Source organism: Staurois parvus, unplaced genomic scaffold, assembly GCF_062004578.1.
Source record: "Staurois parvus isolate SC_StPar_1 unplaced genomic scaffold, SC_StPar_1.0 ptg000607l, whole genome shotgun sequence".
Classification (NCBI taxonomy): Eukaryota; Metazoa; Chordata; class Amphibia; order Anura; family Ranidae; genus Staurois; species Staurois parvus.
This window is the reverse complement of record NW_028318403.1, coordinates 3,191,364-3,215,897: the sequence shown is the minus strand read 5'-3', so window position 1 is coordinate 3,215,897 and position 24,534 is coordinate 3,191,364. Positions and strand designations below refer to the sequence as shown.

Genomic DNA, 24,534 nt, shown 5'->3' with positions numbered 1-24,534 from the left:
GAAAGGTTGAGTTTGAGGAAGTGGAGTGACATCCAATCCGATATGTCACTTAGTAGGCTAGTGATGCGGGTGGAGACTGAAGAGGTGAGGTGAGGGGTAGACAGATAGATTTGCGTGTCATCAGCATAGAGATGGTAATTGAAGCTGTGGGAGTTTATCAAGTGACCAAGGGAGGAGGTATAGATGGAGAAGAGAAGGGTCCAAGGACAGAACCTTGAGGGACCCCTACAGAGAGAGGGAGTGAAGAGGAGGTGGCAGCGTTATAGGTAACACTGAAGGAGCACTGCGATAGATAGGAGAACCAGGAGAGAGCGGAGTCTCTGAGGCCAAGAGAGTGGAGTTTTTTGAGGAGTAGGGGATGGTCAACAGTGATTATAGCTGAATGTTCGAAATGCAATAACATCTGTGCGGTAATATTTTACTAAGATGATGTGGTGTTTGAATATATCAGATACATTTCCGGTTCCTGAACTGATATTCTCCAAATATTCCTTTCAGATCATCCTATGCTGATATGTTACATGACAAAGACCGTGTAAGTATGATAAATACTTGTTGTTGGTCACTGCATAGATTACAGAGGAACTTTATACCCCCTTGAGGTTCATTTTGAATATTTTACCCTAGAGATCCAAGTTCTCTTTCTTAAAATTTAAATTAAATAAATGGGCTCAAGCTCATATGATTTTATAGTTATTAGTTTTTTATATGATTTTTTATTTAAATATTAACCACTTTCCAACCGTGCTATAGCCGTCTTTCGTCTATAGCTCTCCAGCTCTGGGAGGATGTCTGGAGGTCCTCCCACGTGCACGCCTGCTACACACACATCGGGTGTGCTCTGTGCACAGATCATGGTAAAGGGCCAATCACAACGGCCCTTCACCATGTGATCAGCTGTGTCCAATCAGAGCTGCCCTTTACCATGTGATCTGCTGTGTCCAATCACAGCTGGTCACATGTAAACAGACTTGCCAGTTATTGCTGTTTCCTTTCCTCACACGCTGTCTCTGGCAGTTATTGCCTCTCCTTTCCTCACACAGTCTGACAGGGCACAGTGAGTAGATTGTTTACAATGATAATCAGGGCACTGATATAATTTCAGCCCCATCAGTGCAGGTTATCAGTGCCACCTCATTCAACACTTTCTACTCTCATAGATTTGCATACCCAGGAGTTTGTTTTAAATCCATTGGACACATTGATACATTGTACAAGCCCAGATGAAGGGGGATTTTTTTACTACCCCCACCCCCTCATGCACTGACAGCCTTTTACTTGCTGTTATCACCTGTGGAAATAATAAAGAACATTTGGTGCTCCAGGTAGGGGAAGCAGTTGCTTGTGTCTGGAATGCAGAGTATCACCTCTCCTGACACCACCAGAGATAAAGACAAGGTCTGTTTTCAGCTCTGGGGGGCAAAGATTTTGCAAGCTGAACATTTGCTTTTGTGAATATGTTAAAACCCAACTGCAGGCATGATTACAGATTTTCAGCAGTAAAACATTCCTTTTCCTGAGAAGCTAATCATCACAATGCAGGTACACTTCTATGTCCTGCTTGTTTACATGCTGGGGTTAGTACAGCTCCCCACCATTCGTAAAACACACAGCCCCAGGGTTTGCTTCCTGGATAGGGAAGGTTTGAGGGGTGTGGAGAACTGACTGCAGGCCGGGGTCTACAAGACCTGCAGCGCCTACAAGTGCAGTGTTCAGGAAAGTCCATTCATTCCGAAATTGAATGTTAAAAGCAAACAAAACTTTGAAGTACTTTTGAATGACATTCATCTATGCTCAGAATTTTTGGACAAATGTTCGTTGAAAATCTACTAGTGTATGGCCAGCTTTACAGTAGGGGAGGGCCACCAAAGAGGTGTAAGATCATATGAAGCCTAAAAACCATGCCTGCTGTAGTAGTTTTTATGCCTACAAAGTTTAAGTGTTCATGAACAAATATTTTCATAGACATGCATGTGTCCACTCCTTTATTCATTCATTACTGGGAACTAACATTCAAACAGTTTGAATCAGTGCAGCAATCCATCTTAAAGCAGACCTTAACTTATTAAAAGCTAGCCAAAGAAAATTAACACTAGCCAGCAGCTGCAGCCAATTAGCTGCATTCGCTGATCAATACACATTTTCCAATGTGTCTCTAGAGCCCTGTTCACACCAATGCGATTTGTCATGCAATTTGACAGTTCAAAATCACATGAGAAGTCACACCCTATTTGTTCCTATGGAACCATTCAAATTGGTGTGACTCCTACTTGCACCAATTTTGAAAAAGATTCCTGCACTGTTTTAGGTGATTTCATGTGCAATGTCAGGCAAGCGCACATGAAATCGCACTGACTGTTGGCTTTGAAATCGATCTACTTTAAGTGAAGTAGTGCAGTTTCACAGTCTCATTCAGTGTGAACCAGGGCTTAGATTGATGTCAATGTGTGGGAAGCCAAATTTCGATCACAGTATGGACACCCTCAAGCTGCACATAGATGGATCAAAATTTGACCGATTAAGCAGGGACCAGCCGCATTTCGATCCATGTATGGGCACTGTGGTTCTGCCGATTGACTTTGGTACAACCACTGTCATAGAAAATGACCACTTGATCAGCGCTGAAGGCTATTACGATCAGTGTACTCTGATGGTGGAGAAGTCTCCTCACTATCAAAATACAAAGACACATTGGGAAAGATTCCCCCATTCACCTCAAGTGTGTAGATGGGGGAATCAGGTCAGTTTTTTCATTCAACCCGCTGGTTGAACAACAAAAACTGACTCATCTATGGCCAACTTAAGTCTTGGACTTAATACTTTCTTGTTGAGGAGTGACATTAATGTATGTTAAGCTACAGCTAAACCCAGGAATTAGGTTGCAAAGACCCGTAAAAGATACTCTTGTCCTTTTTCATGATCCTGATCACTTTGTACTCTTTGAACTCACAAGTCTTATGTCTCCTGCAGAATGAAAAGTATTATCAAGGAATCCGTGCAGCTGTGAAGAGAGTAAAAGAAAGAGGGGAGAAAGCCATTGTTTTAGATATTGGGACTGGAACCGGACTTCTGTCAATGATGGCAGTCACAGCCGGAGCAGACTATTGTTATGCTGTTGAGGTAAGCAGTCCGTTTCATTTTATATTTCTTAGAAATGTGGGACCTTGTCGTTTGGTTGGGTGTATGTACTCATTGGCATGTTTTCATTACACCATCTCTAATTTCTGCCAGAACTTCATCATTGGTAAGAGCATTCAGGCAACAATTGTTGGTAAAAATTAACTTATAATTGTGATTTAATTGCAGGTGTTTACTCCTATGGCAGAGGCAGCTATGCAGATAGTAAAAGCCAATGGCTTTGGTGACAAGATAAAAGTTATCAACAAGCATTCAAAAGAGGTGACACTGGGACCAGGTGAGACATAGTTCTACATAATTCTCTGAATGCCGTTTGTGCCGAGTGTTCACTGAGCAGAGGCGCAGCCGTTAAGCACTGGACCATGAAACAAGTGGAGATCACAGGAATAATGGCATCTACTTCAGTGAATTCCAGCTTCCAGGTGCATCGGCCACGTATGGTATATGCATAAAACACAAACAGGAGTACCAGCCAATAGTGGACTATTAGACTACGGATAAGTAGCCCGATATGCTATCTCTAGTCACGTTTGTGAGCATATATTTTATGTGGATTTTTAATATATATGGTAGGATAATTACATAGTTAGCCTGGCTGAAAAAGAAATAACATCCATCTAGTTCAACCATAAAAAAAAAAAAAATTAATCATATAACCACAGTTAATCCAGAGGAAGGCAAAAAAAAGCACCAAAGTATGATACAATTTGCTCCTGCAGGGAAAAAAATTCCTTCCTGATCCCCCGAGAGGCAATCGGATATTCCCTTGATCAACTTTACCTATAAATGTTAGTATCCAGTTATATTATGTGCATCTAGACAAGAATCCAGGCCTTTTTTTTAAAGCGTTCCACTGAGCTAACCAGAACCAACTCTTCAGGGAGTTTTTTTCACATTTTCACAGCTCTTACTTTGAAGAAAACTTTCCATTTTTGGAGATTAAATCTCTTTTCCTCCAGATGTAAAGAGTTCCCCCTTGTCCTCTGTGATGACCTCAGGGTGAATAGCTCTACACCGAGTTCACTATATGAACCACTGATGTATTTATACATGTTGATCGTATCCTCCCTTAATCTCCTCTTCTCAAGAGAGAATAAATTCAGTTCCTCTAATCTTTCCTCATAGCTGATCTCCTCCATGCCTCTTATCAGTTTAGTTGCCCTTCTTTGTACTTTCTCCAGTTCCCCAATGTTCTTTTTGTGAATTGGTGCCCAAAACTGAACTGCATATTCCAGATGAGGTGTTAGTAATGATTTGTACCGGGGTAACATGATATCGCTCTCTCTGGAGTCTATACCTCTTTTAATACAAGAGAGGATTTTGCTCGCTTTAGAAACCGCAACTTGGCATTGCATGCCATTATTAAGCTTGTGATCTACCAGAACTCCAAGATCCTTCTCCACCATTGATTCCCCCAGTTGTACCCCCCCTAGTATGTATGATGCATGCATATTCTTAGCCCTCAAGTGCATAACCTTACATTTATCAACATTAAACCTCATTTGCCACATAGTTGCCCAATTAAACAGTGCATTGAGGACGGCTTGTAAGTTGGACACATCCTGTAAGGACATTATTCCACTGCAAAGCTTGGTGTCATCTAGGCTGGTGTGCCTTCTTTTGTTTGTTCTTTAGAGTTACTCCAGGACATCCCCAGTCTTGAGAGGGCAGCAAAGCTTGAAGTACTATCCTTGTGATGTGGAGATCTTTTAATCACCTGTACTGGCCTATCACTCTTATGTGCAGGAAGTGATCTGTATTGTTGTGCTTCTATGGTATATACATAGTTACATAGGTCCAAGCTGAAATACAGTAACTAAGTATAGAATATCCATGCCTGGAACTAGACTTTAAATGTTTCATAAATATTACATTATTCATAGTGACTATTTTAAAGCGATATTAAAGACTATGTTTTTTTCTCTGTTTCTTGGGGAAAAAAAAGATATTTTATATTTGCCTGCTCTGTAAAATGATATTGCACAGAGTGGTTGCTTACCTCTTCTTTGATGGTCACCCTCCAGCATTGTCTGCTCCTTATTCTATCCAGTATCCCCTCAGCAAGCTGTGTGCTAAAGTGGCATCAGTGCCCCACAGGCACACGTCTGCTACTTAGTGGCCTTGTAATACATTTTCCATGTTTTTCTTTTAACTTGTAATGTCCTATGTGAGCTCCCAAACCTCTCCTTTTCCCCAGATTTCTATTTGTTTGGAAAGAGCAGTGCATGTTAGTTGCAGTCATGTGCACTGCTCCATGCAAACTACACCACTATCCCATAGTCCATAGTTCATCTCAGGAGAAAGCCAAAGAGGGTGGCTACAATTATACATACAATGAGATCCATGAAAAATGAATGTAGTCACCCTCTAACAAGTCGAATCACAGCAAAAAAAAAAAAAAGCTTTGAAGATTTGCAGGGGGCTGAGAGAAGTAAAAGGTACTTTTTCGAGTTAGGAATACATAATTAACCCCCTCTTTTGGCACTAAGGGCAGTGCTGAGTGGTGCTGATAAATACATGCATCTTTACAAAAATATCTGTTAATACTTTAATCACCATAGTCTGTTGGATGACTCCGAAGATTCTACAAACCTATGATTAAGCCACAGCAGGGGGGTGAAATGCACCAGCCTGTCATGGGTCTTGCTCATGGTGTTGCTGCTGGATGAATAGTTGTTTTGCTCTGGATACATTTGTCTTCTTAAACTGTAATTTTCGTTGGTTATGTTACACATTACAAATTTTTTGTTACAGATGGAGACATGCTGCAGCGTGCCAACATCCTCATCACAGAACTGTTTGATACTGAGCTTATAGGAGAAGGGGCCTTGCCTAGTTATGAACATGCCCAGCAAAATCTTATGCAGGTATAAGCAACTCAAACATGCAGTGTTAGCTTAGTGCTTGTTTTCAGTAGAAGATAAAAGATGTTCATCAAACATAAAAATTTCTCAGGTAGTATTTTGTAGTGCTATGTACTGATCCATAACTGTCTACTGTTGCTTGCTTGTCTGTTGGCTGGGCATTCCTTTGCTTCCTGCTAATTCCTTTAGTCATTTTTTTGGTTGGCCATATGTGCAGGGGTGTATCTACCGCGAGGAAAACAAGGCGTTTGCCTAGGGCGGCAATTTTTAGGGGGGCGGTTGTGTATCTCTCCCTCCAGCAGCTGACGAGCCAGGACCAGGGGACAGCCTGGAGCAGGGAGAGAAGCGGCAGAGAGGAAACAGCCCGGAGGAGGTGAGCTGTGTTGTCTTCAGTGAGCTCTCCCTCCTGTCATCCATCCAGTACATTACACACTGACAGATGGTATGGGACAGCACACATCTCCCCCCTTCCTGCTGCCTGGAGATCAGCAGTCCTTGGAGGGGGGGGGTCACATATGATCCGAGGAAGAGGGGGGAAGAGAAAGAGAGGGGAAAGAGAGAATTTTATATATATATATATACATACACTTCTTGAACTCTCTCGCTTTCTCATTGGGGCGGGGGCGCAAAATGTTTGTGTTGCCTAGGGCAGCACAAAATCTAAATACACCACTGCATATGTGAGATGGTCACTTCTGGGAGATCACCTGTGGCTCATTGGCCCCATCTCTTTATGATTCCTTTGCTGTTGCTCTTTCACTTTGGCCATCCTTCCACCTGTTGCTCCTGCTGTGTCTTCTTGTACACCCATTGCTCCCATTCCTGTGGCTAACACTGCATCATCCTGCTTTAGAATTTTCCTGTGTCCTGGTGCATGAGCACCTACTCTATTTATTGTTTCAGGCGGGCCATTCACATGAGGGAACATGTCTTAGCACATCTCTTTTTTTGCCAATTTCTGCACTCAGCTGCCACTAGAATATGCTTCTCTATTACCCTGTGGCTGTTTTTTTCCTAGTCTGTCTCCAGACTGTTCTATGGTAAATTTGTCCTCACAAAGCAGACTTCCTTTTTATAGTAGTTGGAAAATGTAAAGGATATGGTACAATCTGACTGTAGTGTAGTAACACAGTACTTAAAGCAGAACTAAACTTACTGATTGAACTGTTTCCCAAAACATTCAAGGCATACCGTGAATGATAATTGTCACAGTTGCTTGTTCTCTCAACTGAACTGTCAAGCCATCACATTTCTGGTGTCATAACTGATCATGCATACAGCACCATGGCAACTGCAGATCAAACAGAGGCTAAGATGGTAGCTTCCTTGGCTGTAAAGTATTGGAGGGTTTAGTTTCACTTTAAGAACACTATTCACAGATGTCCCCTAATGGACCCAGGAGAAATTTCACTCATAGGTATAAAACTAGAATTAACTTTTGGATTCCTTTTATGAGTACTTCTCTTCAGTGCTTTTCATAGTGATACTGCACATTCTGGAAATTCACATTTGTTTTTACTAATCATTGCGTTATTAATTAAAGTGGTTGTAAAGGCAGAAGGTTTTTTTTTTTACCTTCATGCATTCTATGCATGAAGTTAAAAAACCTTCTGCAAGCAGCTCCCCTGCCAGCTCCCCTTAAATACCTGAGCCCGATCTCAATACAGAGATGTGCACAAGAGCTGAGGCTCTCTCCCTTCTCATTGGCTCAGATACAGCAGTGGGAGCCATTGGCTCCTGCTGTTGTCAATCACAGCCAGTGAGGTCAGTCACAGCCAGTCAGGTCAATCACAGCCAGTGAGGATGAAGCTTATGGACACACAGAGTTTGCTTGGGAGCGAGCATGCACACGTGCCCCCATAGCAAACGACTTGCTATTGGGGGCACTCGGCAAGGGGGAGGGAGCAGGAGCTTCAGAGGGGGACCCAAGAAGAGGAGGATTGGGGCTGCTCTGTGCAAAACCATTACACCGAACAGGTAAGTATAACATGTTTGTTTTTAAAAAAATAAAAACTGCCTTTAAAATGTCTTAAATTTGCTGCCATTCAGAAGTAATAAATTAGTGGTACCTGAGGCCAATGGAAGTTCTGTATGGTGTGCATATGTATCACTATACCAACCGTAACTAATACTTGTGTTTTCCTGTCTACCATCTCTGCTGGTGCATACTTACAGGAGCGGTGGGAAGCAGTGCCTCATCAGGCTACAGTATATGCGTTAGTGGTGGAATCTCACAGGATTTGGAGCTGGAATAAGTTATTCTGTATAAACTTGGACCATGAGCTCATCCAGCCTCCAGATGAAATTCAGACCTGTCCTGGAGCTCCTTCAGTCTGTGATGTACAGCTTAGCCAGCTAAACACAGATGACTTCAAAAAACTCAGTGACGTTATGGTCGTTTTCAGGTGAGAGCCTCTGTCACGTGGCTTTGCCCCTGTTGTTTTGTTTATGCAAAAGTGTGCAAAATTTGCCGCAGGTTTGCTGAATTGTAGCATTTTGCCTAAAACGCCCTCAAGCATTTAGGAAATCATTTTCAGATAAATATGTCTGTTGAAAAAGTGATCCACATCACTTCTAAATTATGCGACATATTGCTGTAATAATTCTGCTGCAATATAGTTCATTACACTACAAACAACAAATGCCCAAAAACTGGAAGACATTCACAGATTGGTCAGATATATTTACAATAAAGTACAACTGCTTTACATAACTGAGATAATTTTGCAAGGTTTCAGCAGGTAAATGTGATAGTACACAGTTATTCTCAAAATATACCAGAAATATACCAATAGCTATTTTGAGAACTCCTTTTTTTTATGCACTATTTTAGTCCAGGGAATTTATTATTCTATGTTTAACATTTAAAGTTTTAGCTCTGATAAAGGGAATAACAGGTGATCCCCGAAAAAAAAAATGCTGGAATTCGTACCTAATGTATTTGGAATTAATGTGTTACTAAACCCAGGACCCTGCATTCACTATATCTGGTCTCCCACAGTACACAGAACATGGAAATGCAATTTTAGTAAATATAAACTACTCAATACCTTTTCTCATCAGCAGTATATAGCAGTCTTGTGATTTCTGTCAGTGTCTGGCCAAGCACTGGTTAAAGCGGAGCTCCACCCAAAAGGGGAAGTTCTTCTTTAAGGACTGCTCCCCCACTCCCTATTAAGGATTGGCACCTTTGCGGGGCGGGGGGGGGGGGGGAGAGGGTACCCAAATTTGACAGGTACCCGATCCCACTTCCAGGGCCTAGGTGATTGGAAACATAAGGTGTCCTCCCTCCCTCCCTGTAGTCTTTTAGGACACGTGACAGGCCCCAGAAGACTACGGGACCTTCACAAAGCGCAGCACTTCTCGCGCATGCGCAGTGGGTACCCGGCTGTGAAGCTGCAAGCAGTCACAGCCAGGTGCCCACACTGAAGATGCCGGCCTCCTGGAATACAGGACGGTCGGTGAAACGGACGGCGGGGGACACACCACTGGACCGAGGGACAGGTAAGTGGCTGTTTTTTAAAAGTCAGCAGCTACAGTTTTTGTAGCTGCTGACTTTTATTTTTTGAGAGGGTGAGTGGAACTCCGCTTTAAAGCTTGTTGGAGGAGTTTTCATTCTCCTCTGACTGTGCTGTGAGGCTGCATGACCCCTGTCCCTCTGTCTGGACAGTGCTGATTGGGCCTGTGCCAATCACATGCAAAAGGGCTCTGTACTATCAGCAGATGGATTGGGGATAGCAAAAGAAAGGGAGGAAAGAAAGTTCAGCTGTGAATCCAGTAACATGCACAAATCCGGAATATTACTCTCATATGTGGTGAACTTGAACTCAGGGTGCTGCACAGCTTATCTGTGAGATTCAGTAATATGTACAAATCCAGAATATTGCCACACTCCTTGGTATCTTTATTGAAGCATTAAAATGACATCACAGGTGTTACAGGAACATTAAAAAGATGACACGCTTCGTGCTCAGGTCAGCGCTTGGTCAAACCATACAAGTTTGAGTAAGCGCTGAAATCATCGTGAAACGTGTCACATTTTTAATGTTCCTGTCATACCTGTGATGTAATTTTAATGCTCCAATAAAGATACCAAGGAGTGTGGCAATATTCTGGATTTGTGCATATTACTGAATCTCACAGACAAGCTGTGCAGCACCCTGAGTTCAAGTTCACCACATATGAGAGTCGGTCACTCACCTAGAGCGGCATCATTTTGGCTTTACTGTTCAGCTGTGAATGGTTGGCACACGGTTGCTTGGTTCAACATTTGGAAATAGAGCACTACTGCGTTCTTTAATGCCCCTCTTTTTACAATTTCAAAATAAAGAGCTGTAGAAAACATGCTTAGAAGACTCTGGAGCTCCACCTGTTGGCTACACACTGTAAATATATATTGATATGTAGTATTTTATAATTACCCTACTAAAATACATTTTTAAAAATCTTATAGTAAATATCAAAAATAAATCTCATATGTTCATGTTAAAGACAGTCGTTTCCGTGACTGACTTTTGCCTTTACGCTGAGGAATCGAGGTCTAAAATGTTGGTATGGAGAACCAAGTACAGTGAGGGTGCTGCATCTCTTTATGACTTCTAGTCTGAAGGATTTGTATTACCCAAATCATAGTAAAAGGATCCTAAATATAAAATGTGTATGAGAGTACCTTTGTGTCATGTCATTTTCTCACTCCTTTCTCTATTGCAGAGTGGATTTCAGCCAACAAGTCAGCAGTTCTGCTGTCTGTCATCCTGTGACATTTACATCTGTGGCCAGTGGTGCCGCCCAGGTTGTTCTGTCATGGTGGGACATCGATATGGACCCTGAAGGCAAAATCAATTGTACCATGAAGCCAGGATGGCTGTATCCCACTGACCATCCTGTCCCGGTAAACAATGAAACGTAAAACGCCTCTTTTCAGACAGCCAGTGTTGTGATTTTAATATAAAAATACTTTTTTTTTTTTTTTTAACAATCAAAAAGTATAACTTTTTGGCATTTAAAGATATCTCCTCATTTTTTAGGTTGTAGTTTAAAACTGTTTTATTAGGTATTGTTCTGTGTAGAACATCTGATGTTTTTCTATTTTTTTTTTTATTTTTTTTATGTCTAGTGGCGGGATCACTGGATGCAGTGTGTGTATTTCCTGCCTGAAGAGAGGAAGGTTACTTTGGGAGAAGAGCTCTGTCTCACTGCTTATCAAGATGACTATTGTGTATGGTACAAGCTTATAAAGCCTGGGTAATTCATATTTGACATTTTAATTTGTTGTTGATATTATGTGATGAAATTTAAAGCAGTGGTAAACTCAAAAACAAAATTGTTATAAATGGCAGCTTACCAATTCTTAAATGTGGTGGCTGCGTTAGTTTTTTCAGGCATTTTCCTCTTTTTTTTTTTTTTACCAGGTGATCCAGCCAGTAAGTCTGTTATTTTTCAGCTTACTTTAACAGATCAAGCTATCCAGACAAAGTAGCAGTTAGAGGGTTGATAGAAACTATTTACTACTGATGGGTGCTAACAATTATTGGCTTTTATTTGTTTATGTAAAACCTTTATCTCAAAAGGGAAACTAACTTTAGCTGTTCAGCTTCAATTTGTTACTCAAGTCCATCTATATCTGCTAGTCTAACACTTCCCTTTCTCAAAACTGACAATGCTGCTGTCTAAAGGTGTTTGCTTTATTACTTCATCCAGAGTGGAGACATGCTAGGACAGAAAGTGTTAGTGGCTGAATCACCAGGAGCAAAAAAGGAAAAAAAATAAATAAAGAAAATGCAGCCACCATCTTGGGAGGATTGGTAAGCTGCAGTATATATTTTGAGTTTAATACGGCTTTAAATCTGATGCTTAATTTGGTTATATTTTTGCCTTTCCCGGTTCTCCTTTCCCCCCTCCTCAACATTCTAATATAAGTATGAATTAAAACCTTTATGTTTTCATTGCATACCTTATTTTAGATTCAGTGATGTCATCACAAGGTCTTTGTGCTTCTCTATGCAATGCAGGCAGATCATGGTGGTGGGAGGAGCTGGCAGGGTGCACCACAAAACACAATTTTTATCATTTTGGTGTTTAGTGAGGAGGAATCAAGTTAGTTACATAGTCTGGCTGAAATAAGACAACAGTCCGTGCAGTTCAATTGTAAAAAAAACAAGTTATAATCATATACCCACAGTTGATCCAGAGGAAGGCAAAAAAAAAACCAGCAAAGCATTATCCAGTTTGCTCCTGCAGGGGAAAAATTCCTTCCTGAACCCGCTGAGATGCAATCGGATATTTCCTGAATCAACGTTACCTATAAATGTTAGTATCCAGTTAGATTCTGTGTATCTAAGAAACAATCCAGGCCTTTTTTTTTTTAAGCAATCCACTGAGCTGGCCAGAACCAACTCCTGAGGGAGTCTATTCCACATTTTCACAGCTCTTACTGTGAAGAAACCTTTCCGTGTTTGGAGAATAAATTCCTTTTCCTCCAGACGTAAAGAGTGCCCCCTTGTCCTCTGTGATGACCTCAGGGTGAATAACTCTACACCGAGTTCATTATATGAACCTCTGATGTATTTATACATGGAGATCATATCCCCCCTTATGTATTATACTTGGAGATCATATCCCCCCTTATGTATTATACATGGTGATCATATCCCCCCTTATGTATTATACATGGTGATCATATCCCCCTTATGTATTATACATGGAGATCATATCCCCCCTTATGTATTATACATGGAGATCATATCCCCCCTTATGTATTATACATGGTGATCATATCCCCCCCTTATGTATTATACATGGAGATCATATCCCCCCCTTATGTATTATACATGGAGATCATATCCCCCCTTATGTATTATACATGGAGATCATTTCCCCCCTTATGTATTATACATGGTGATCATATCCCCCCTTATGTATTATACATGGTGATCATATCCCCCCTTATGTATTATACATGGAGATCATATCCCCCCTTATGTATTATACATGGAGATCATATCCCCCCTTATGTATTATACATGGAGATCATATCCCCCCTTATGTATTCTACATGGAGATCATATCCCCCCCTTTATGTATTATACATGGTGATCATATCCCCCCTTATGTATTATACATGGAGATCATATCCCCCCTTATGTATTATACATGGAGATCATATCCCCCCTTATGTATTCTACATGGAGATTATATCCCCCCCTTTATGTATTATACATGGTGATCATATCCCCCCTTATGTATTATACATGGAGATCATATCCCCCCCTTATGTATTATACACGGTGATCATATCCCCCCTTATGTATTATACATGTTGATCATATCCCCCCTTATGTATTATACATGGTGATCATATCCCCCCCTTATGTATTATACATGGTGATCATATCCCCCCTTATGTATTATACATGATGATCATATCCCCCCTTATGTATTATACATGGTGATCATATCCCCCCTTATGTATTATACATGATGATCATATCCCCCTTATGTATTATACATGGAGATCATATCCCCCCTTATGTATTATACATGGTGATCATATCCCCCCTTATGTATTATACATGGTGATCATATCCCCCCTTAATCTCCTCTTCTCAATAGAGAATAAATTTGGTTCCTCTAATCTTTCCTCATAGCTCATCGTGGAATTGTAATTAGTATTGAAACACTAATGTGAAAGTTCAGTACTTTGTAATTCCTCTGGTGCTTGCACTGCTGCTGCCTGTGTGATGTCCCCAGCTGGTACTGATGGGAAGCCTTGCAGTATGCAGATAGGTTGGATTAGCGAATGGGAAACATCTTGAGAATGTTCACAGCCCTAGGCTACGTTCACACTAGCCTTGTGTGCAGGCGGCAGAGAGGCATTTGGGAAGCGTTTTTACCGCTTCCCAAATGCCTCTGCCAATTCTGCACATTACAGCACATGGTGCTGTTCTAACGGGAGCATTTGCGTCGCGGCAAAACGGACGCCTCTGGTCGAGTCAGGAGGCGTTGAAGCCTCCTATTCTCGTCTATGGTGCCGCTCCGCAAACGCCCGGCCGGCGTTTGCGACTCGGTTGCGGGGCGTATGCGGAGCGGTAACACCACTCAAACTGCATTATAGGCGTTTGTGGGGCGTTATTAACGCTCAGCAAATGCCTAGCAACCACCGCTAAACCGCGCATGCGGCGTTTGCGGAGCGTTTGCCGAGCTTTAAAAAACGCTCCGCAAACGCCGGACCAACGCTTGCCAAACGCTATAGGGGCGTTTGGCAAGCGTTGGTAAAACAGCCAAGTGTGAACGAGCCCTTACTTATCAGGCTTCAAAGCTAAACACAGACTGTCTCATAATGTGTTTGAATGGTGACCTGTCTTGAATACCAAGTCCATTGTCTGTATGTTCTCTCTAGAGAAACACTTTATGGATTGCAAATTTCAATGCTTAGTAGCTGGTGGGGAAACTTTAAAAATGCCTTCAGGAAAGCATGCATATACCCATTGGGAGAGGTTTACTAAAACTGGTGCAGCTCTGCATAGCAACCAATCTGCTTCCAGGTTTTTTCAAAGCTTAATCGAACAAGCTGAAATTAGAAGCTGATTGGTTACCACGCAGAACTGCTCCAATTTTGGTAAATCTTCCCCCCATTCTGTTAAAGTGGAGTTCCACTCACGCTGTAAAAAATTAGAAGTCAGCAACTACAAAAATGTAAAAAACAGCCACTCACCTGTCCCACGATCCCACGGTGCCCCCCGCCACATCCCGTTTCACCGGCCATCCTGTATTACAGGCGCCGGCATCTTCAGTGTGGGCACCCGGCTGTGACAGCTTGCGGCTTCACAGCCAGGTGCCCACTGTGCATGCGTCAATAGAGCTGTGCTTTCTGAATGGCCCCGTCGTCTTCTTGGACCTGTTACGTGTCCCACAAGACTTCAGGGAGTGAGGGTAGGAGGACAACTTCCATTTCCGATCGCCTATCCTTAATGGAGAGCGGGGGACCAATCTTTAACCACCTCCCGCCCGCCATATAGTATTATGGCGGATGTAAGGTGGTTCTCTTGTTCCGGGAGGAAGTCATATGACGTCCTCCCATTCTAAACACGCATGCGCAGCTCCCGGAGCACACAGCACGGCGATCGGCGGTGCGCTGTGTCCGATCACCGATCCACGGAAAGAGCCAAAGATGTTGGCTCGGTCATGTGATCAGCTGTGTCCAATCACAGCTGATCACATGTAAACAGGGAAATGCCGGTTATCAGCATTTCTCTCCCCACGAGCTGTCACGCTGAGGAGAGCCAGTAATCGGCATTCCTCGGAGGGGACATGTACACAGATCATCAAAGCACTGATGATCAGTGTGCCCTGATGATCTGTGTAGCCCCAGCAGCACCACCTGTCAGTGTCCATCAGTGCCAGCTCTCAGTGCTCATCCATGCCACCTGCCAGTGCCCATCAGCGCCACATTTCAGTGCCACATATCAGTGCCCATCTGAGCTGCCTTTTAGTGTCACCCATCGGTGCCAGTCAGTGCCACCTATCAGTGCCAGTCAGTGCCGCCTAACAGTGCCAGTCAGTGCCGCCTAACAGTGCCAGTCAGTGCCGCCTATCAGTGCTAGTCAGTGCTGCCTATCAGTGCCATTTATGAGTGCTGCCTTTCAGTGCCCATCAGTGACTACACTCTAGCTCTGAGGAAGGGGGTTCGTCTCCCGAAACGCGTTAGCCTATCCCATATAGGTGTTTGAATCCATTGGACTTCCCTTAAGGATTACCTGTTCTGTTTTTAACCTTTTTGGTTTGTGAGTATATTTCTACTATTTTCCAATAAATACGTGGTGTACCACGTTAATGCACGATGGGAGTGCGCCCTTGTTTGTTTTTTTGGGGTTTGTTTGCCCATCAGTGATGCCTGTCAATGCCCATCAGTGCCACCTATCAGTGCCCATCAGTGCAGCCTATCAGTGCCCATCAGTGCAGCCTCATTAGCGTATATCAGTGAAGGAAAAAAATCACTTATTTACAAAATTTTATAACAAAAACTGGGAAAAAAAATTTTTTTTTCAAAATTTTCTGTGGTTTTTGGTTTGTTCTAGAAAATATAAAAAACCCAGAGGTGATTAAATACCACCAAAATAATCTCTATCTGTCTCAAAAAAAGGATAACAATTTCATATGGGTACAGTGTTGCATGACCGCGCAATTGTCATTCAAAGTGCAACAATGCTGGAAAATGGCCTGGGCAGGAAGAGGGTATAAGTGCCCTATAGGCTAGTGGTTAAAGCTGAACTTTTGGGTGGAACTCTGCTTTAACCTCCCTGGCGGTATGATTCTTTCCGGTTTTTTGTGCTGAAAGCGGTACCATTTTTTGGCATGGAAATATGTAGTTTTTTATTGTAGGCTGTAATTTTTAGGAATAACTCACTGAAATCTGTCCGAACAAGAGTCTATTAAACATTCCGGGTATGATAAAATTTTAAACACGAAATCATAAATTATAATTTAATAAATAATCATAAAAAATAATAATATAATAAATTTAATTCAATAATATAATCAAACCAAAAACACTGAAATTTGAAATACAGAGGCAAATTCTCACATCGCTGAGCAAAGTCGCAAAATTGTTTTCAGTGTCTGATGACGAATTTCCCCACAAATCATTATCACTCAATTCTGCAAGTGGTTCTGATTTACTATCGCTGTTCTCTAGCTGCTCTAAAACCGCTTTTGACGTAAAGGGACGCTTTTTGGACGCCATGGACTTTTCTAAGTTTCCAGGCAGAAAGAACAGTCAAAATGCAGGCAGGGCGCAGGACAAAGCAGTAGGGACAAAATGTGAAATGCATTGAAATAGCAATGACAGCAAAAATGAAATTTTTTAAAAAATTCAAATTTCCCGCCGGTTCCGGCGCCCGTGCGTCCCGACGTCACAGGAGCCGGATGCCAGTATCGGCCGGAGGAGATGGCCGGGGACGCTGGAGGGGACAGATCGCGGGAGCGAAGGACAAGGTAAGTGCTGCAGGGACCCCCAGAGAACGCCGCATGGTAAGCCCGAGTGTAGCTTGGTATAGAAACTTTACCTCGAGCTACACTTGGGAACACCGCTAAGGAGTTTAAGCCTAGTACACATGATGAGAAAATCAGGCAAAAAATACCTCTTTTGGAGCGATCGTCCGATAATCTAATCGTTGGTACACAGCTTTTGAGAGCTGATCATGACAAAATATCTGAAGGGACAAGCACGAAAAGTTTTCTTGTATGTTAACAGAAACATTTTCATTTAATCAGCACAGTATTTGTAAAAACATCAAGCAACCAAGACTGTGCATGCTCAGAAACAAAAGAATACATTACAATACAATACTATACGTTACATCACTTCTGAAGTTGTATTTTGTCTTACGAGAATTTTTTGTAACTTTAGTAACCTATTCATTTTTGATATGAGACTAGCATGCAAAAAAAAAAAGAAAGAAGATCAGTTGATCATTGTACATCCTAAAGTGATGTTTGAGTCAATGAGAGGAGCACTGATTTTCAGTGGGAGCAGTAGATATTCATAGTGATATGCAATAGTTCAGCCAAATATACCAACTTATCACAGATTGGCTTAACTAAATGAATGCAAGCTGATCATGCTGTTTAGTACATGCATGCTGTTTAGGTTGCTGTATAATGTTGAGAATGGTTATATTAAAATTTCATGTAAAAAAAAACATTTTTGGTGACACATTCTACAATTGAATACAAGTTTTTATTGGGAACAGAATTGAAAGTGCATTAGTGATGATTAAGCCTCTATATTGCAGCCTGGAGAAGAGCAGCTCAGTTTCAGATGAACGCCCGGTGTGTCACTGCGGAGCACATATCATTTGGAACCGCACACGCTTTGGGGAATTGAATGACCAGGGAAGGATGGTGAAGTATAAGGAAGCCATGAGCAAGGTAATGGAGGTGTTGAGTGGTTGCCACATTAAGAACCGGTAGCTGCCTTTATATTTTTTAAACCTATTCGTTTCTGTAAGGCTTCTTAGCTTCACAGTACTTACAATATGTAGTCAAAATCTTAGAATGAAATCCAACCTTGCCGCACATAATGTAATTTGTGAATGCTTAGTAGTGCTTTAAATCATTGTTTTCAATAATTTGGGTACTCTTTGGGTTTAAGAATACAAAATAATGTTCACTTGGAAGTAATTAAATGTATGCTTGTCTAAGCAGCAAAATGAAAGAGAATAGCTTGTGTAATTTTATTTTCTGGCATATTATGCAACCCCAGTTCCAAATGTCATAAACTCATATTTTATTCACAACAGAAAATGTACTGAGAAAATGTACAATTTTAAGAAAAAAATGTAATTTTGAGTTTGATGGCAACAGCAGATCTCAAAAAAGTTGGGACAGAGCAATAAAAACCTGGCAAAGTTAGTGGTACTAACAAGGAAGAGGTGGAAGAAAATTTTGCAACTAATTAGGGTATTGGCTACAGGTCAGTAACATGATTGGGTAAAAAAGGGAATCTTAGAGAGTCAGAGTGTCACAGAAGTAAAAATGGGCAGAGGTTCATCAGTCTGAAAAGCTGCATCTAAGTATTGTTGAACAACTTCAGAAAAATGTTTCTCAATGAAAAATTGCAAAGACTTTAACTATATCATCTACAGTACATAATATTATCAAAGGATTCTGAGAATCTGGAAAAATCTGTGTGTGTAAGGGACAAGGCCGACACCAGATTTTGAATTCTCGTGATTTTCTGGCCGTCAGGCGGCACTGCATTACAAACATGGCATGATTCTGTGATGGACTTCATTACAAGGGCTCAGGAATACTTCCAAAATTCACTGTCTGTGAACACAGCTCGCTGTGCCATCCAAAAATGCAAGGTAAAGCTCTTATGCAAAGAAGAAGCCGTGTCTGAACCTGATCCAGAAACGCTGCTGTCTTCTCTGTTCCAAAGTTCATTTAACCACCTTCCGCCCGCCCTATAATACAAGGACGGGCGCAAGGTGGTTCTCTCGTTCTGATAGGATGTCATATGACATCCTACCATTCTCACTGCGCATGCGCGGCTCAGGGAGCGCGCAGCACGGCAGTCGCCGGTGCGCTGTGTCCCTCGGACACAGCGGATCACGGAAAGAGCCGAAGATGTCGGCTCGGTCATGTGATCAGCTGTGTCCAATCACAGCTGATCACATGTAAACACGGAAATGCCGGTGATCGGCATTTCTCTCCTCTCGAGCTGTCACGCTGACAGCTCGAGAGGAGAGGAGAGCCGGTAATCGGCTTTCCGCAGAGGGGACATGTACACTGATCATCAGGGCACTGATAATCAGTGTTCCCTGATGATCAGTGTGGCCCCAGCAGCGCCACCTGTCAGTGCTCATCAGTGCCACATGCCAGTGCCACATAAATGCCACATATCAGTGCCTACCAGTGCACATCAATGCCACATATCAGTGCCCATCTGAGCTGCCTTTCAATGTCACCCATCAGTGCCACCTATCAATGCCAATCAGTGCCACCTATCTATGCTGCCAATCCACGCCAGTCAGTGCCGCCTAACAGTGCCAGTCAGTGCCGCCTATCAGTGCCAGTCAGTGCTGCCTATCAGTGCCGCCTATCAGTGTCATGTATCAGTGCTGCCTTTCAGTGATGCCTGTCTCTCCCTACCTCCATCTCTAGCTCTTATAGACAAAGACAGTCAACAAGTGAACAGGCTATGCTGGTCTTTTTTATTAGATATCCCATTATATTCTACAGCCTACGTGTTCTGTAAGCACCCTATAATACTTATTTGTAAAATTAAGGCAAGTAATAAAAAAATTATGTAAAATTTCAGTTCATAAACATTGAAAAAAACATTATAGTTTTTCCACGACACTGCTTATTGTATTGTGGCACACATACTGCTTTTTTGACAGTCTAATAGACTTACCTTTTTCTTGTTAAAGACAAACCTCAACAAATAATGTAGCTGCTAACCTTTAATAAACAGACACTTACCAACACGAGGAACCAGCTCTGTCTTCACCTGAGCCAGTCTTTGGGTCCCCTATGCTGCCATCTTGACTGTGGGAAGCTGGCGGTGACTTCCTGCTGTTTCACAGCAGGCTCCACACTGCACATGCGTGAGATCGACTGCGCTTTCAGAATGTTCCCACAGTCTCCTGGGACATGTGCCATGTCCTAGGAGGGGACGGGGTGTTGAACTTTCACTATTCTCACCTAGGTCAGAAAAGAGGAAATGGGAGCGACTACCTGGCAGAAAAAAGTACTCACTCCACCCCCCCCCCCCCCAAAAAAAAAAAATGTTCCAATAGTGATAGAGGAGGGGGAGGAGGAGAATATGCAGAACATTCACTTTTAAGTGCAGTTCTGCTTTGTTTTGTGCAGCCTGTATATGGAATATGAGTATGGAATAACTGCATGGACTTGTAGGTTTGAACATTCTGCAGCAATCCTATGTAAGTGACTGACCAGTGCTATCTGCTGAAGCTTTGTCAAACCTCTTCCATGTATTTGTATTATGGCACTGCAGAAAAAAAAAAAGATGGTGAACCAGTGGAATACAGGGCACTAGAGTCTCTCTATGACCAGCTATAACGACTTGTTTACTAAAGACTGCATCATTTAATTCTATTTATTTATTTATTTATCTATCTATCTAATGCAGAGTTTTTTATTATCACTCTGCAGATCCTGACCCCAAGCTCTGTGTGCTTGTGTATAAGTGATGGCAGTTTGCTACCGATTCTGGCTTATTCTATTGGAGCAGCTCAGGTAATGTCTTTAACCCTTTTGGTAATTAGCTAAAAAAAAACACAATTGAAATTCTTGGAAATGAAATCGGCATATGGTGCATAATTGTGTAAGCTTGGGTTACCCTTAGTGAAAACCACATGTCTAAATGATCAGTTGATGCAGAGATTCGGGCAGCTTACAATATAAACAAATTCTGCATTTTATGTAGAAGTTGAGATTGGCCCCTGCTGTATTCAGTCTTCTGAATGTCCCCATTGGTCCTCTAATGTGATGGGTTAGCTTAATGATGAGGAAAGCTAGGGAAGACAGAAGGTAGACGATTATAGGGAAGTGAGACTTGTAGTTGCCTTCTGTTTTATGTAGGTTCTGCTTTCCTTCATACTGAGTGGAGAGCATTTTGATTCTTTTCTGATTTTCTGTAGCTCACCATAACATTTTTGGTTGTACTTTCTAATTGGTCTCCAGACCCTACTCCATAGACCAGGGGTGCTCAACCCTTTGAAGAAAGAGGGCCACTTAAGTGATTTAGTAACTGGTCATGATCTGCAATAAAATGAAATGGTTCAGAATTTCACATTTTTAAAAACTTTTAATAGCATAATAAACCCCTACACAGTACCTCCTACACCACTCATCTCTTCCCGGTTCTGTGTATCACAGATCTCTGGCAATGTACCTAATTAATGCGGCCATACGCTGCATCCCCCCAAATCCCCCATCCACAACGGAATGGTTCTAATGCATCCAGTAAACAGCCGAAGGGGAGGAGCTTATTAACATTGCACGTGATACACCAACAAAATGTACCCACACGGGCATGTTGGTTACATTTCCAGGATACAGCAGACTACTTGCTCCTTCAGTCTTCCCCTACATAGATGGTACAACAAATGAACACCTAACGAGTTAAACTGGTTTAACCCCACGGGAGACAGAAGACACCCCACTCTCGCCCACCCCCCCTTTGTTTTCTCTTTTACACCCTCTGCCTACACTCCCCCTAAAATTCCCTTCCTACGCTTCCTTCCCCTACCCCTCTACCTCCCTCCTTCCTCTCTTCCTTTACACATCCACCATAGACACAAAGGCCATTACACAGGCCAGTTGTTAAAAATACAGCAGAACTCTGTTCTTACTGGCATTACCACACAAAATTAGTTTGTGTTCCCAGTTTGAATCTTTATTAATGATACTGTATAGGACAACCTATATGTTCCAAGATTCTATTTATGATTTGTGATCAGCATAGCCATTATTGTAGTCTGTAGTATTCTGACAGGAGTTATAACTCTTCCTTGCTCTATCCAAAATGGAAAAAAAAAAGCTTTGCCTATAGTTCTACTTTAAATGTAATAAAATACTTGGTTGTGCACTTGGTATCACAGGAGCCGGAGCTACAGAGGAAGCATCAGCTAATGCTTCTATTGCTCCCTCAGTGGATGCCTGCTTCCTCCACTGACAGCACCGGCTCAATGCATTCTGATGTTCTGGAATGGCGGGTTGGCAAGCACATATTGCAATAAATGGGTTGCCATCCCCAGGCATGCACGTCCCTGGTTTGTGGTCAAGGGCCACATCAGAGGGCTCCAAGAGCCACAGATTGAGCACCCGTGTCATAGACGGTATACACTGCAATATGACCAGCAAACCTGAAGCAGCTGTAGGCATAGAGGTGCAATTATTGCCTTTATTATATTAGGTCGTATCTTTGCTGTATACCAGCTGTTCTGGATGCAGAGTTGACCCACGGGGCAGAAAGAAATGAATTTTCTGACTCTTTCCATTATTTCAAAATGTGGAATAAAACTCTAATATTTGGATATGTAATTGAAGGGAGATATGCATATACCTTCAAAAATAGGCAGATATACAGTAAGAGGTTTCTACTCTACATCAGTCAGGTTTTATGTTTGTTAGGTATTTTTTTGTATACACTGCAATAACATAGGGGGGGGGATTTGCTTGCAGGTTTACACAATGGAGTCTTCTTCCATATCCAAGCAAGTCATGGAGAAGGTTTGTGAACAGTCTATATTATACAATACAATGGCTACATAAAAACAACAGAGGAATGTAAAGTGTCTGTTTCCCATAGTGTTAAGAGCAGGTTAATGCAGAAAGTTTGTAGTTAAAGTAATACTTTTTATTGGCTAATTTAAAGAATATGTTACCCCAACATTTCATATTCCTGATATGTGTTTTTTGTACCATGTACTTGTGTGGTGCCTTTGCTCAGCATAGAAGCACATCCTTCCCAGAATGGTCAGATTTCTGGCTGTTCTAGGAGAACAGCCTGCCTGTTCTCCAATGGCTAAGACTTGTGCTGACCCAGCCATTTACTGGGAAGATCAGTGCACTGCTGTTTCTCCACCCCCATCTCTCTAAACCCATTTTCAGCTGAAAATAGAGGTACTGTGATCACTTGTAGAAAAAAAAGGTGTTTATAATGTTTTTTCATATCGTACACAAATGTTTTGCCTTTCATTCCTTTTATAAGCTGAATGGGTGGTTTTACAAGGTAAGGATTCATATATACTTATTATAGTTATTAAAGGTATCTGAAATCTTGCATTGTTATTAACCTCTTGGCGCCGGCCGCATGCAAATGTGCAGACTCTCGGCATCTGGGCCTTGACGCCAAGCGGCCGCACATTTGCGTGCAATTAAGAAGAAACATATGTGCTGAGAGCGCGCGCTCTGCGTGCTCCCAGCACACATGTCCGGTACTCACAGAAAGATCCCGATCTCCTCTTTCGATCGAGACCTTTCCCGATCATGTGATGGTGTGTCACGGCGGTCACATGACCCTAAACCCCACCCCCGCCTCATGGCTTCTGAAACCCTTAAAGGGCCGGGAGGTGCCGGCGCCAAGGGGTTAACTTGCATTGGTCAATAAAAGGTATTTAAACTACAGACTTTCTGCTTTTATCAATGGCTAACACAGTACAAGACTTGACTTTACTTACAAGACTACTGGTAGAGCAAATTAGAAATAAATTGGGATCTGGTTTTTACATATAACACAATTGCTCTGTTAGATGCCACAACCATCCCTACAGCATTCTGTTTATTATTTTGTTTTGGTCCCTTTTTCTAAATTCTACATTCAAATTAATGTGATATTCATAGGTAGGTTTGACCATCATGTTCTTCTCAAAATGTCATTGTTGTATGGACAGGGTTTGTAGACTGTCTCGTGGCTTTCATGGTTGTCTACCATTATGAAATCCTTTTTGTTATACCATAAAAGGGTAAAGTAAACCTATCATGATCAAAACATGGAGGCTGCCATTTTTTATGCACTTTTCCTAAACTGTTGACTGAATGGCTATATTGCTAATCCTCACTGGCCCAGATCAAATTTGCAAATATAAAATATCTGGCTTTATGAAACTGATCCTTATATTTGTCTCAGGTTGGTGACTCAGAAAGTACTAAAGTCAAGCTTAAGGGCTGGCCAGCTAGTATTTCCAGGTGGTCAGCAATGGAAGCTTCCATATTTATTTTACATAGAATTTACTTTAATGGGAGAGTACACACAAGACTAGTAGTTCACTAAAGTGTGTATTCTGGTGGGTAAGACCACCTACTGGTGGGACTTCTTCTTTGCACTGTGAGTTTTGATACTGAAAGAACCTTTATCAATGTTTGAAATATTTGACTGTAGCAGGAGGCAGTTTGGTTGCAAACTTTGACCCATCAGTCTAGAGCACCTGCTGCCATTTTTCTGCACCCCAGTTCCTATATTTTTGTGCATAGAACGTGGAAACAAGACTAAGCAACTCAA

The 24,534-nt window shown here is 42.0% G+C and overlaps 1 protein-coding gene across 1 annotated transcript in view; it reads left to right on the top strand.

The window, feature by feature from the left end:
* Window positions 1–24,534, top strand: part of PRMT7 (protein arginine methyltransferase 7) — a 57,535-nt gene that overhangs the window by 10,081 nt on the left and 22,920 nt on the right. Inside the window, exons 3-12 of the mRNA XM_089692872.1 lie at window positions 499–535; window positions 2,971–3,120; window positions 3,307–3,415; window positions 5,893–6,005; window positions 8,178–8,407; window positions 10,713–10,893; window positions 11,119–11,246; window positions 17,795–17,930; window positions 20,682–20,765; window positions 22,716–22,763. Coding sequence (XP_089548998.1) covers window positions 499–535; window positions 2,971–3,120; window positions 3,307–3,415; window positions 5,893–6,005; window positions 8,178–8,407; window positions 10,713–10,893; window positions 11,119–11,246; window positions 17,795–17,930; window positions 20,682–20,765; window positions 22,716–22,763 — 1,216 coding nt within the window. The remainder of the gene's footprint in view (window positions 1–498; window positions 536–2,970; window positions 3,121–3,306; window positions 3,416–5,892; window positions 6,006–8,177; window positions 8,408–10,712; window positions 10,894–11,118; window positions 11,247–17,794; window positions 17,931–20,681; window positions 20,766–22,715; window positions 22,764–24,534) is intronic.